The 14,244-nt window shown below is 51.3% G+C and overlaps 1 protein-coding gene across 2 annotated transcripts; it reads right to left on the reverse strand.

The window, feature by feature from the left end:
* Positions 1-4: 4 nt before the first annotated feature.
* On the reverse strand, positions 5-5,783 carry PRR20G (proline rich 20G). 2 transcript variants are annotated; one of them, XM_082345319.1, is made up of 3 exons: positions 5,239-5,783; positions 4,760-4,951; positions 5-3,157 (listed from the first exon to the last, which is right to left on the reverse strand). In XM_082345319.1, the coding sequence occupies exons 2-3, from the start codon at positions 4,878-4,880 to the stop codon at positions 2,541-2,543; spliced, it is 738 nt and encodes a 245-aa protein (XP_082201445.1). In that variant the 5' UTR covers positions 4,881-4,951; positions 5,239-5,783; the 3' UTR covers positions 5-2,540. The 2 variants fall into 2 exon arrangements, with proteins under 2 accessions (XP_082201445.1, XP_082201444.1); XM_082345318.1 differs by having other exon boundaries at positions 4,760-5,783.
* Between the last annotated feature and the right edge of the window lie 8,461 nt (positions 5,784-14,244).

Raw genomic sequence — 14,244 nt, forward strand, 5'->3', positions numbered from 1 at the left:
CGGCGCAACGCGCGGTTGAGCACGGGGCACCCAGGTTGACGGCAAGAAGCAGCTCCCACCGCAGACGAGCTTGGGTGTCTGCGTGGCGCCTGCTTCACACGGAGAATGGGTTCCAGCACTACCCCCAGCACACCTTCCACACCTGCCTGGACCCTGAATCACCCCGGGTGACCCCAGGAGGATCGCATGCCCCATGTTTGTAAAACCAAACCCCAAAGGTGCCTTTAAGTACACATGTGTTCGCAGAGGCCTATACGGCTGTGGGGAAAGCACACAGTGGCAGGGGGTGGGGGAAGCAGACACTCGTTCTTTGTCTTTCTGTGTGTTTCTTTTTCTGGTTACAGTAAACTCGTCTGACATTGGTAAGATGAAAACTGTGAAATTTTAATAAAAGATGTACTGCAATAAAAGCCAGAGAGAAGGGTTTATTTAAGGGGATGGTTGGATACACAAGAAAAAAAATCTTTCATGGGAAAAATTCTCTTCATTTACCTTGGACGTTTTCTCTTACAAATGAATCAAAATCAGGCGGTCAAAGCCTACTTAATAAAATACAAAATCCAATTCATAATAAACCTCTTATCAAACTCAGAAGATGGGAGTGATCTAGACTTGATCAAACATGTCTATGAGAAAAGTACAGGAAACACCTGCTTAATGGTCAATGTGTAAAATATCCCCTTTGAAGCCAGGAGCACGGAGGCCGCCACCCACTTACTTGCTCCTTACTTAGCGTTTTAAACGTGTCCTGCTTTCTCCTTGTTTCTATTACCCCCTCTGCCTTTTGTTTGATTCATCAAATTTTCTTGGATCCATGTGTTCCTCAATCTGTTTGGAATTATTCATTCTACTCCATCTCCTTTAGAAGTTACCAGTGGGGCCACCTGCTTACAAATGCCCAGGGTTCCTCTTCTCCCTCAGGTTGAGCATCTACAGGATTCCAGGACTAGAATTTCAGTAATTTTTAGCTCCTCTGAACTCCTACATCCCCCAAATTTCGATGTCAATGCCTTCTGGAGTTTTTTTTTTTTTTAATTTTATTTGTTGGCTGCGTTGGGTCTTCGTTGCTGCGCGCGGGCTTTCTCTAGTTGCGGGGAGCGGGGGCTACTCTTTGTTGCGGTGCGCGGGCTTCTCATTGCAGTGGCTTCTCTTGTTGCGGAGCACGGGCTCTAGGTGCGCGGGCTTCAGTAGTCGTGGCGCACGGGCTTAGTTGCTCCGCAGCATGTGGGATCTTCCCGGGCCAGGGAATGAACCCATGTCCCCTGCATTGGCAGGCGGATTCTTTTTTTTTTTTTTTAATTTTATTTATTTATTTATTTACTTATTTATGGCTGTGTTGGGTCTTCGTTTCTCTGCGAGGGCTTTCTCTAGTTGCGGCAAGTGGGGGCCACTCTTCATCGCGGTGTGTGGGCCTCTCACTATCGCGGCCTCTCTTGTTGCGGGGCACAGGCTCCAGACGCGCAGGCTCAGCAATTGTGGCTCACGGGCCTAGTTGCTCCGCGGCATGTGGGATCCTCCCAGACCAGGGCTCGAACCCGTGTGCCCTGCATTGGCAGGCAGATTCCCAACCACCGCGCCACCAGGGAAGCCCCTACAGGCAGGCGTATTCTTAGCCACTACGCCACCAGGGAAGTCCCCTCCTGGAATTTCAATTCCAGATTATTCATCTTTCTTCGAGGATCATACTTATTCAGACTTAATAATACAGTTTACCCATTTCCTTGCTTTCTGGTCCTTCTTGCATCCCACTTCTTTCTCTTTTCTTCCCACTTCTTTTTTTTTTTCCCGGCTGAAAAGCATTATCTGTGCTTTCAGGGCAGGCAGCGAAACAACTCGCCTGGAGCCGGCTTTCGCAGGAAGGGGCTTTGTTATCAGCCTGTGAGCTCTCGCGCTCAGAGGAAGCTCCCACTTCGGGCCGCTCTGACTAGGATTCAGGCCCCTTTCCTGTGCCTCGACGGCGCCCCGGCCCCTCCTGTCCGCGCACCACCCGGTCCAGGTTATGGAATTCGAGACTCAGGGTCGTATGCTCTCCAGGATCCGAGGGGGTCTCCTCATGGCTTTCTCGGAATCACCGATGCTTTTGGGGGAGTGTAGATGTCAGGCCAGTTCTGCTTTCCCTGTAGGTCTCACCTCACAGGCAGCTCTTGGAATTTCCTCTTTAACCAAGCCTCATCCACGTGTGTCACTCTCACACCCACTCAGGATCCGCGTTTTTCTTCAGAGGGGAACCACTGGCCACGTTTCACAGGCTGCTGGGGGACCGCCGTCAGTATCGTGACCCTGCAGCCGCTCGCTGGGAAGCTCCGATCACAGCTTCTCCGTCTCGTCAGCATCCTGGGGCTCCCTCTGCCTAGACACCCCGTGCACTGCTCTGTCCCTCGGCACTGCCTGTCCTGTGGGAAGCAGACCTGGGCCTGCCGGGATCCTGGGGGAGCTTGCAGGCTCAGTCCGGGCAGTACAGGTAGCGGGGGAGACAGTGGGGACAGGAATGGGACTCCAGTTGGGGGAGGGTCTCCTGGAGTATTTAGCAAATGCCCAGGTCAGAGAGAGAGGGGCTGGCTGTGGTGGGCATAGGGCACTGTGACCGAATACAGGTAGGTGCCGGAGGGTGTCTGCATGACTATCAAAGCCGAGCCCGAGGGTATGAACCCAACGTAGGAACAGGCGGAAGGCTGGACCTCCCTGAGACCCCAGAACCCGGAGGCATTGGGCAGCCCCTGGGGTCTCATCCCAGGTGCGTCACTGCCGGGGCCGGGGTCCTGCAGCACGTGTCCGTGTGCCGCAGCCGCCATGGCTGCTCTGGTGAAAGGGGTCTCCCTGGCTTCTGGCTCCGCGGGCTGTTCGGGCACCTCTCCGCTGTCCAGCTCCAAATGCAGATCTGGCCCCAGCAGGCGTCCCGGCCCCTCCTGCAGTTGGGGGTCCCTGTGCAGGCGGGGGTCCCTGCCCCGGCCTCTTTCAGCCCTCTGGCTACCTCCCCTGCGGCGGCCTCGGCCTCTCTGTGCAAGGCGAGCCGAGTCCACGAAAGCGGGGGTCTCACATCTCACGGGGTTCACAAAAGCAAAGGGTCTCGAGGGCTGGCCTGGCTGCGGGGGTCCGGCTGCCCCCCCAGGGTCTCCGCCTTCTGCACCAGGGCAGCCTGTCTCCTGGGGATGAACACCTGAGGTGGAGAGAGAGGCAGAGACTCAGCAGAGGGAGCCTTGGGGGCCGGGGTGGGGGGGCTGCCCCTGGACGGCCACAAGCCTCCTCCAGGCTGGGCACTCCCCACGGCCACGGCATTCAGCCCTCACAGCTGCCTGGCCAGCCGGGTGTTGTAATCCCCGTTGTACTGATGGGGACGTGGAGTCTAGGTTCACCAGAGAGATTCAATTTGAATAAAAATGACAGCCCCTGTCCTCGCCGCGCTAAACTTCAATAGGAGAGACAGACAGAAGCAAACAAAACCAAGTAACGGCGCTGACGGCGGAGGGGCAGGGAGGGCAGAGAGGCTGGGAGCCCGGCTCCCCGAGTTGAAGGACACCTGGGCAGCTGAAGGACAGCACCGCACGAGGGGCAGCTCACCAAGGCCTCCTTAAGCTGAGCCAGGCTTGAGTTTACCCTGCGGCCCAGGGAGAGCCATTGAAAGGAAGGCAGCAAGGGCATCACAGCTGGACTTGGGGGGCAGGGAGGAGGTGTGCCTGGAGCAGGGGTGCTGGGAAGGAGGGGCTGCAGCCTCGGGGGAGGCGTGAAGGGGTCGGCGGCCGGTGGCGACCGGGTGACCCGTCTGTCTGCAGGCGCCCTCCTGCCCACCCCTTATGAGCTCCTCCCCCACCCCTTCCCCGGCGGGAGGGCATGAAGCCTTTCCTGAGGAAGAAGATGCAGGTTTGGACGACAGAGGTTGAGCCTCATGATGCTAAGGCGTTTGGGTCATCCAGGTGGGGGCCTGGGCTGGAGCTGGACTTGGGGTCACCACCAAATGGGTTAATTTTTTTCCTCAGTTCTTGGCTAGGAAAACTGGGAGGTGAGGGTTGAGAGCTGGGTGCTCCAGTGAGAAAAAATAAGCCAAGAGAGAAAAGGACACCAGATAAAAGAAACAGGGCATAGAGTTCCAGAGGGGGATGGGAGTCCCCAGCCGATGACGAGGCGGGGGGTGGCAGGGTGACGGCTGGCGTGAGACTGCCAGTCTAGGCTGGAGCAGGTTGGAAGGGGGTGAAGTTGGTAGAGCACTTGATGTGAATTTAAACAATCAGGGAAGAGTTTGAGAACACTGAATTTGCAAACAATAGCCCAACTACTAAGTCTTGGAAAATTCAGAAGAGGGGAATTAGCCCTGGGGCACAGGATGTCTGCGCTCAGAGTAACGGGTCCCTGGCAGGCCGGCGGGAGGTGGGGCCCGGGGCTCCAGTGTGGAAAGTGAGGGTAGGCATGATGCTGAGAACTCGTGACCGGCAACCACACACTCCTTTGCTGGGAGGGAAGACCCTGCGTAAAGCCTAACTGGGGAAAGTCGGCAGGAGCGGAGGCGTTTAGAGAACAGGAAGTAGCGCTAAGAAACCGAGGAAGACCCTGCGTAAAGTCCAACTGGGGAAAGTCGGCAGGAGCGGAGGCGTTTAGAGAACAGGAAGTAGCGCTAAGAAACAGAGGAAGATGGTCGTGTCTGGAGGGGAAACTGAGGCGAGGGCTGCTGTTCTCCACAAAACGCCTTCTGTGTCATACAAGTAAACACCGAACGTAGAGTCAAAACTGGGGAGCACTGGAAAGGGGGTGAGGGCGTCTCACGTACCTTGATTAGGGGCCATTGAGCGAAAGCGCTTGGAGGGTCTCTGCTCCTGCATGAGGAATCTGCCCGAGAGAGGAAACCGGGTCAGTCCGGGGGCCCCAGCCACCCCTCCGCACCCCCGCATCCACTGCACGCAGGCGGGAGCCCGCTGGGTCGGGCTGGCGGCAGGGGGACACGGTGTCTGGAGGGAGGGGTCTGGGGTGACCCGTTAAACTGTTTTCAAAGAGGAGCCAGTAGCGGTTGGCCTGGAGGAGGGTTCACTAATTCATCCCAAGTGCCCGGACAAGGTGGGAGAGACGAGATTACCTTGGGCCGATTGGAGGAGCTTTCCCTCCCCAGAGGGAAGAGGGAAGGAAGGTGGGGAGCAGAGGTGGGGCGAGGCTGTCTGGGGAGCTGGCCCTGGCCCTCCCAGGGCACCGGAGGCTCTGCCCCCGGCTGGTCATACAAGGTGTGCCCATCCCCCAGGGGCGCCCGGCACGTACCTAGTCTCCCTGCCGTGACTCTGCGGCTGGCTCTGGGGTCTGGAGACGTGGAGCGGCTTCCAGGAGACCCTTCCGGGAAGAGGGGCCTGGGCCTGAGGCGCTGGAGTCCAGGGGTGTCCGCAGTCACGACCGTCGTCCTGAGGGCAGCCTTCAGAAGAATCTCCCGCAGAGCAGGCCTGTCCTCTCAGGGGCCCTACAGGAAACTAACTGCTCTTGAACCACCCAGGCCCCTTTTATAAGTCTGTCGGGATCACCCGTCGTGATTGGATAGAAGTAGGGCGGGCCAGCCAGCTTAACCCGAGAAGAGTTGATTGGGTTCCAGTTTTCTGCTGCCCAGAGACCCTGCCTTGAAGAAACGGGTTCTAGGCGCAAGGCGGGTTGATCTAATCATTACAGAAAAAGGCAGGATTGTGATTGTGTTAAGTGACTGACAGGAGTTTTGATTAGGTTTGGTGGGTGGGGCAGGCGGTCGTCAAGGAAAGCACGCAGGGTGGGTGTTTGGGCTGGAATTGGAAGGATTAATGCACTCAAGCCAGGCCCAGGGGGGAGGGGCACGCACCTAGGCTCCAGGTAGGGGGGAGCCCCACCTCCACGCCGGTCCAGGCGGGGTTAGACAGAAGGGGTGACGGAGCCCACCCAGGTTCCAAGCGCAGTGGAGATGCCATAATGGGACTAGACCACGCTGGCCGTGAAAGGGGAACAAACTGAGTGTGTCAGGGGGCCAGGAGGCTGCGCGGACCTCTGGGACGGAGGTGATGTCTGATGAGGTGGGTGGCAGGGGGTGGCAAAGGAAGACGGTCCACAGGTAGAGAGACGTTTACAGGAGAAAGAAGAACCAGAGTCGGGTGGTCCGGACACACCCTTAGGGGGAAGGAGTGGGTTTATTTGGACGGAAGTCGTACCAGGGTTCTGCCCTGAGTGGGAAGATTGCGAGCTTGGTTCCTACACGTTGGGTTGAGAGAGATTTGAGCCACCAGCTGTAAGGAAGTCAGTTGGCAGTTCTGGGGTTGGGAGCTCAGAGAAAAGGTTGAGGCTGGAGACCTGTGCATGAGGCTCCCTCCACAGGCGTTAAGACGACGGGTGTGAACACAGGAGTCCAGGAAGAGAGCCTTGCGGGCACGGGATGGGAACCGTAGTGTTGCTTTAAAACGTCTTCCAAAATTACTGTATAAATAATGCAGTCCCACTGAATCCCAATGTTATGTTTGTTTCTTTCCTCTTTTTTTAAAAAATCAGCTTTTTTGAAGGATAGTTTAGACTCGATAAAATGCATCCTTTTTACACACACAGTCCAGTGAATTTTGGTAAACGTATCACCCTTGGGTAACCATCACCACAATTGAGATACAGAACGTTTTCATCACCTCAGAAAGTTCCCTCGGGCCCCTTTGCAGTCAGCGCCTCCCCCAACCCCAGGCTGCCCGGGTCAGCTCTCCATCCCTGGTGACCATCTGCCTGCCCTGGAATTTCAGCTGAGCGCGGTGCTGTAGGGGGCACTTGCCCCCGGTTGCCTTTGCTCCGTGTGATGCTAGCGCTCAGCTCTGTTGCAGGATGAATCGGGGACCCTCCCTCTGGATTGCTGCCTCTTCTTCCGTGGCACGAACGTCCACCCACTAGTTGGTGGACATTTGGGTTGTTTCCCGTTTGGGGATATTATGAAAAAGCTGCCGTGGACATTCATGTACAAGTCTTTGTGTGGACGTGTGGTTTCATTTTACCTGAGTAAATACCTGGACGTGGAATTTCTGGGTGAACTGTCACGTGTTTGTTTAACTTTGTGAAAACCATTGAACTGTTTTCCAAAGTGGTGGTTGTACCGTTTTATATTCCCTCCAGCAGTGTGTGAGGGGTCTAGTGGTTCCACATCTTTGCCAGCACTTGGCGTTGTCATCTTGTTGATTTCAGCTATTCTAGGGTCTGTGGAGTGGTGTTTTGTACTTCTTTATATGAGTATCCAGTTTGTTCCAATACCATCTGTGAAATCAGTGCTAGTTTTTTTCTTTCATGCAACTGTATGAAAAGCTTTAAACTTTATATGGAGAATTAATCATTATAAAATTAACTAATGATGAAGGAAAACAATAGTGCGTTGACCCTTTCCCACCCATCAGAACAGTGCGGTGTTGGCAAAGGAACAGGCAAATCAGTGGCTGGAAAGATGAGAAAGACACCACCACTGACAGCAGTAACTGACATTGCCGAGGGCTTATCCAGTGCCTGGTTCCCAGGACAGCCGTGTTCACATGTAAGTCCTCCCAACAGGGCCACTTACTGTGCAGGCACTGTTGTCGTTCCCATCTGACAAATGAAGAAACGGAAACACAGGACACTTAGGTGGGCTGCTGTGGGCAGACTGGGATTTGAGCCAGACTCTCCTGTCCGAGAGGCCGAGGTCTGAACCTCTTCCTTGTTTGCTGACAGCTCTAAGGGAAGTTCACGGCCAACTGAGATCCTGTTTCTGTTCAGCTGGAACATGTGTGTATTAGTTTCTGATTGCTGCTGTAAAACTTTACTACAAACTTAGTGACTTGGGTTAACACAAATTGATTATCTTTGTATCGTTGTGAAATTGTACTTTCCCTGCTCACTCACCCTCTGCAGATCTGCCCGTTGTAGGTGCGGTGCCTGTGTGTCTTCGCCTGTCCGTCTCCAGGTGGTGGAATTACTGACACTTATCAGCATCTTTGGAATTTGACATAGTGTTGTTTCACTCCAGCTTTTTTTTTAAATGTTCTGTAACTTGTTGGTTGTACTTAACTGTATAACTTCTGCTGCGATGCTTTACTGCATTGCGAACACCTCGATCGTGTGACTGGGGCTCTGTAAACCACTAAATGATGACTTAGAGGCTGGGAAAAAAGTGCTGCATGTCAGAAGTTCAAAACAGGTCCCACTGAGCTAAAATCAAGGTGTTGATGGGGCTGCAGTTCCGTTCTGGAGGCTCCAGGAGGGAATCGTCTCCTCAGCTTTTCCAGCTCCTAGAGGTGCCTGAGTACTTGGCTCTCAGCCGCTCCCCCGTCTTCAAAGTCTGCAGTGAAACAAAAATACTCCCGGGTCCCCATTTCTGATTAACTGGGGGAGGGTGAGCTGAAGAGGCACTGGAGGCGTGTGTCTCATAAGTTGCGATAAACACATTTTCTTCTCCAATTTTCAGAAAATACTTTCATAAGAAAGTTTTTCTTCTTCTATTAACTTGTATATATCATTTAAAGAAAAACTGTGCATTATACAAAATTTCAAATATATCTACAGAAAAGTAAATGGAAGAGTGTGATGACTCTCTGTGTAGCCCTCCCCCAGCTTCAGTAGTTACTGACTCACGACCAGTCTTATTTCATCTCTACCCGCTACTCCTCCAATGCTGGGTTATTTTGAAGCAAGTCCCAGGCACCTTGCTGTTTAAGCCATAAATATTTCATCATGTATCTCTAAAAGGTAAGGGCTCTTTCTGTAAACATAACCATGATGAGGATGTTTAAATGAAATAAAAGAAATGAGGGGGATCCAGCTAAGAGAAGGGGTTTGAATATACAAGAGAGAGGTGAGATCATCAGAATCTGAGATCAAGGTGAGTGTGTGTATTGGTCACTGGAGTGGTCATCGGCGGTTTTTACTTCCTCTGCAAAGTAGCAGGGGAAAGCATTGCTGGAACTGGGGCAAGTGGTAGGAACTGGCACAAGCTGCCACGACGGAAGCCCCCTCCTCAAAGCCAGGGCTTTATCCAGCCCAGGTTTACTTCCCACGTGAAGGTCAGCGTGAGGTGGCTGCCTGCCCGCCTGAAACAGGTGTCTCCACGTCACTTCCACGCCCGTCTCGTGGGCCAGCTCCAGTCGCGTGGCTCAAACCATGTGCCGGTGGTACGGAGAGAACCGGCCACTGGGCGTGGACCGTCTTTTCACCCCACGGGACGTGTGCACTGGAAGTTTATTGGAACTTTAGCCACTTCATTCACACGCAGTTTTTAAAACAGCAAATGCATCGATGTGTAAGGAGTGCTGGAGGGTGGGGTCGGCCGTGCAGACCCTCAAGCGGGTGCCTGGCCTGCAGTCCCAGCTCCACACGCCCTGTGTGGCCTTGAGTGATCTGGGGAACATCGTCTAACTGCTCTGAGACTCAAGCTATCCATGTGCACAGCAGAGATTAGTGATGGCATCCTTGGTACAGAGATTTTTTTCTGAGGACAATTTGAAATAATGGATAATATTGTTTGTAGGCAAACAAGTAGTAACTATTATTCTTATTAGCATATTCAGACGATATATTATCTGTCTAAGGAACCCAAGAATAAGAAAATAAGAGAACTCCTTAGTTACAAATTTAAACGCAAGAAGGTAAATTATTTCCTATATGCCGTTAATAGCCAACAACACGGCAGAATGAGCCAATGTGGGCGCTTCTTCCACCCCACACACACAGAATAGATGTGTTGGAAATGTGCAGGCACAGAGCTTGAGAGACAAAAAGGGAATTGCTGTGTGTCGCTGATAAAGTAGTAGATGTCATCAGTACTGGCTGAGAAATAAACCCCAGAGGATGCAGGGAGGGGTTTGAATGCTCCCTCCGGAATGGAGACTTGCCCTGGTGCCCCGGCATTTGAGAGCCAGAAGCCAGACTTCAGCTGAAACCTGGGATCCTGGAGAAACTGCCCTTCAGCGACGGGGGAACTAAAATGAATCTGCCCGGCAGCTGGAGAAGCAACAAAGCAGCTTAGGTCTACGAGGCTCTGGCCAAAAGATTCTAGGCTCCTCATCCCGGTACAAGGTCCCAGTTTATACGGAGCGTACGTTGCAGAAGTCCTAAAGACAAGTTAACAGTCTTAAAACAATCTTATCATGAACTCAATGAGGCCAACTAGCCAAAGAAGACAAAAATGTGCTCTCTAGCAGTATTTCCACAACACAGAGCATGAGAATCCACAAAAGGAAAAAAAATCCTTGGTGAAGATGAACTCATACGTGAAAACTACAGACCAGGGGGCCAGTCTCACTCCGTCTGTACTCGTGCTCACTTCCTCCACACCCAATTCTTTTGAAGCAAACCCTAGGCATCATGCCATTTCAATCATAAATATTTCAGTATAGATCTCTAAAAGGTAAGGACTCCTATCTCAGAGATGACGAAGTGCGTCTCTGAGTGGTGGAGTAGGAGAAGAAATAGGAAGGACTGGCTTACCAAGAAATTGAAATAACAAATCAATCTGAAGTATAAAGGAAATGTGCTTACAATTATTAATGAGATAAAATAAGGACTAGAAAACATGAGCAAAAACAGGGAAATATGAAAGCAAACAAAGCACGTCGATTTAAAAATGAAGCAAATGCAACTTCTAGAAATAAGCATAATCACTGAAATGTGAAATTAAGTGATGATGGCATAGTTTTAAAGGTAAAGAATTCAAACACACCGCGGATGGAGAGGGAAAGGGCGGGAAAATATGAAAGAGAGGTTAAGAGATGTGGAGAAGGAGCACAAAGGATGCAACGTACACTGAATGGGAGGGAGAAGAGGCAACATCCAAAGAGCACAGCCAACACCTCCCTGGAATGGAGCAAAGACTTGAACGCTCAGAGGGAAGAATCAGAAATGGCAAGCAGGAAAAAAATGGATTTACACCCAAACGTTACGTGAGTGAAACTGCCAAAACCAAATAGCAAAGACAAAAAGCATAAAGGCAACCAGACCCCAGAGAAGGAAACATTATCTAAAAACAGCTAATGGAGCGACAAAGGCTTCTTCTTGGCCGCAGCAGAGAAAAGAAGTCAAGGTAAGGAAAACATATGCAAAAACCCAAGTAAGCCTTCAGCCCAAAAAAATAACTGACTATTGGAGGACGGGGCACTTAGGAATCTGATAGGATTAAACTAATGGGCACAGTGATTGCAGCAGGTGTGTGATGGCTAACTCTCCTTAAGGCGGGATCCGTAAACTTTCCTGCGCCTTTGAATCACCTGAGAAGCACTTACACATCCTGACGCGCAGGCTGTGTGATCCACAGCAACTAAATCAGAACCTCTGGAAGCGGGACCCAGGAATCTTTTGTCATCTCTCGGGTGGTGCAGAGTGCTCCCGGGTGTGAAAACCAGTGGTCTGAGTTGATGCTGGTCCTCAGCCTTGGCTGTCCTTGACATCCCCTGAAGAGGTCTGAGTGCACTGATGTCTGGGTCCACCCCTGCCGAGAGTCGGATGAAGCGCGGCCATGGAAACCCTCGCAAGAAAGACACAAGCTCCAACTCCTGGTGGAAGGTTTTTTCCACACAAGTAATGAGCTGCAGGACACCCAAGACACAGAGTTGAGGTTATTCCGTAACCATCCAGATTTAAACCTGTCACTTCCACAGCCCGTGGTACCAAAGCCCGCGAGGTGTTTCTGTGACACTGGGTTCTGTTTAACCTTGCAGGCGTCAGGCAAGGGCTGCTGAGCAGTAATTTGGTCTGCTACCAACCAAGAAAATGACAAGGACTTGGAGAAAACAAGAAGAGCAGCTTTCAGCTGCTAGATGTGGCAAACACAATAATTATATGTTTTCCCTTAAAAACACTTTAATATACTTTCAATACTCACATATAAAGAACACTTAAATGTTTTTCTCCCCAATTTTTTCCCTGTAAAATTGGCACGTGACACACTTGTTTTCTGGCTCTAGGAAAGATGTCAAATTGGCATGGGGCCACTGCCCCCAAAATAGTGTTGGAGATGCCACCAAAGTCAGAGGGAGGTCAACGGATTTGTCAGACAAACGCCGAGGACGGAGAGAACTTCCAGAGCCGCTGAGTGTGGCTCACCCTGAGTGGGGTGAGTGGGCGGGGAGATCGGGCAGCAGCTCCCCTCGCCAGCAGAGAGGGGAGGAGGGGTGCTGTGGCCGTGACTCTAGTCTCCCACGTTGTTTTGAATAAACCAGAGCCTGCCGACCGATCCCCAGGCAGAGAGACAGCACTCAGCCAAGGGGCTGATCTGGAACATGTATGGAGTCTGGCAATCACTGAGGAAAAGGTGGGAAATTCAATAGAACACTGAGCCAAAAATATGGGAGGGGGGCTACCCACTGAAGCGGGGAGCTAGAACACAGCGCAAGAGGTGCTGACGCTCAGTCCTTCCAGTTATCAAATGAAACCATCATGTCCAGCGTCGGAGAGAATGTAGGCAAGGGAATACGCACGCACTGCCAGCTGGGACGTGAGCCGGTCCGGTTATTCTGGAGAGCAAGCTGGTTGTCCTTCGCCGAACGGAGCATTTGGAGCCCTGTGACTTAGCAACCTGCCCTCCTGAGGGTCAGTCCTGGTGAAAGTCACGCTGAACGACAGCCATAAACAAGAAGGTTTCTTCATTCCAGCATTACTGATGGCCTGGGAAGGTTGAGGCAACCCACAGGCTCACTGCTGGGGAAGAGGACAGATACAGACGGCGGGTGTCTGCTGGGGACCACTGGTCCAAAGCATCGGGCTCAGAGTGTGGACAGATCCTAGAACACATGCTGTTGTGGAAAAGGGAAGAAGTACAGTTAGACCTGTTGGACATTACCATTTATGTAAGTGGAAAACACATACAAAAAGCAATACTACCTATTTTTCAAAAGTACTTGCATTTCTAAACCCATAAAGCAAACATGTTAGATTGGGCGCTGCTCGGGGAGGGAAGGAGGGAGACATAATCAAGGCTGAAGGGAAGGCGCGTGGGGTGGTGAGAGCAGCTGTGATCTGAGGAATGTGTCAACTCGCCCTTCTGCCCCTGAGGTCAAGTTAGACATTAAATAAAACAGGGTGCTTTTTGTGCAACCGTATGCCTGGTGCAAATAGGCAAATACGGCAAACCTTTCTTTTCCAGTCCATCAGAGGCCACCTTTGTACAGGTTACATATTTATAAACTCTCAGGTCTGTTTCTGGGTCAAATCCCATTTCATCAGTTTTTGCATCAGAACCACTTTCTTTTAGGATTGTGGCTTTGTGGGTTTTAATATCAGTTACAGAAATTCACCCCCTTCTTACCTCCTCCAAAATGTACTTGGCTATTCCTCCTCTTTCATCCATGTACCTTTGGGATCAATTTTTCATTTTGGAAAAAACATCCAACTGAAGATTTTGAATTACACTAAAATTAGTAAATTGGTTAAAGAAGAGTTCATACGTATTTTTTTTATTGGAATATAATTGCTTTACAATGTTGTGTTAGTTTCTGCTGTACAGTGAAGTGAATCAGCTATATGTATACATATATCCCCTCCCTCTTGGACCTCCCTTCCACCAACCCCCCATCCCACCCATCTAGGTCATCATAAACTTTTAACTTTAGAACAGTTTTAGATTTACAGAAAAATCACAAAGATAGTACAGAGGATGTCCCCACGCCCTGCACAAGTTCCCCATCACTTACTAACACCTTACCTTAGTTCCAATTAATGGACATTTGTTACAATGGATGAACCAACACTGATACCTTATTGTTAACTAAAGTCCATACTTGGTTTGGATTTCCCTAGGGTTTTTTAATTTCTTAATTAATTATTTATTTATTTATGGCTGTGTTGGGTCTTAGTTTCTGTGCGAGGGCTTTCTCCAGTTGCGGCGAGCGGGGGCCACTCTTCATCGCGGTACGCGGGCCTCTCACTATCGCGGCCTCTCTTGTTGCGGAGCACAGGCTCCAGACGCGCAGGCTCAGTAATTGTGGCTCACGGACCCAGTTGCTCCGTGGCATGTGGGATCTTCCCAGACCAGGGTTCGAACCCGTGTCCCCTGCATCGGCAGGCAGATTCTCAACCACTGCGCCACCAGGAAAGCCCTCCCTAGTTTTTATATAATGACCTTTTTCTGTCGCAGGATCCCATGTTACGTCTCGTCATCATGCCTCCTTTGGAGTCCTCTCGGCTGGGACAAGCTCTCAGATTCCCTTGTTTTTGATGATGGTTTTGAGGAGGACTGGTCAGGGACTTTATAGAGTGTCCCTCAGCTGAGATGTATCTGATGGTTTTCGCGTGACTAGACGGGATTGTGTGCTTTGGGAAGAAGACCAC

Source organism: Balaenoptera borealis, assembly GCF_965194805.1.
Source record: "Balaenoptera borealis genome assembly, chromosome: 12".
NCBI lineage: Eukaryota > Metazoa > Chordata > Mammalia > Artiodactyla > Balaenopteridae > Balaenoptera > Balaenoptera borealis.

What these genes read in the sequence shown, in the direction of transcription:
- PRR20G (XM_082345319.1), bottom strand. Translation starts at nt 4,880, where the DNA reads ATGCGGGGGTGCGGAGGGGTGGCTGGGGCCCCCGGACTGACCCGGTTT. An exon ending in CTCAATGGCCCCTAATCAAG is followed by an intron (nt 3,158 to 4,759) that starts GTACGTGAGACG and finishes TCTCCACCTCAG; the next exon opens with GTGTTCATCCCCAGGAGACA.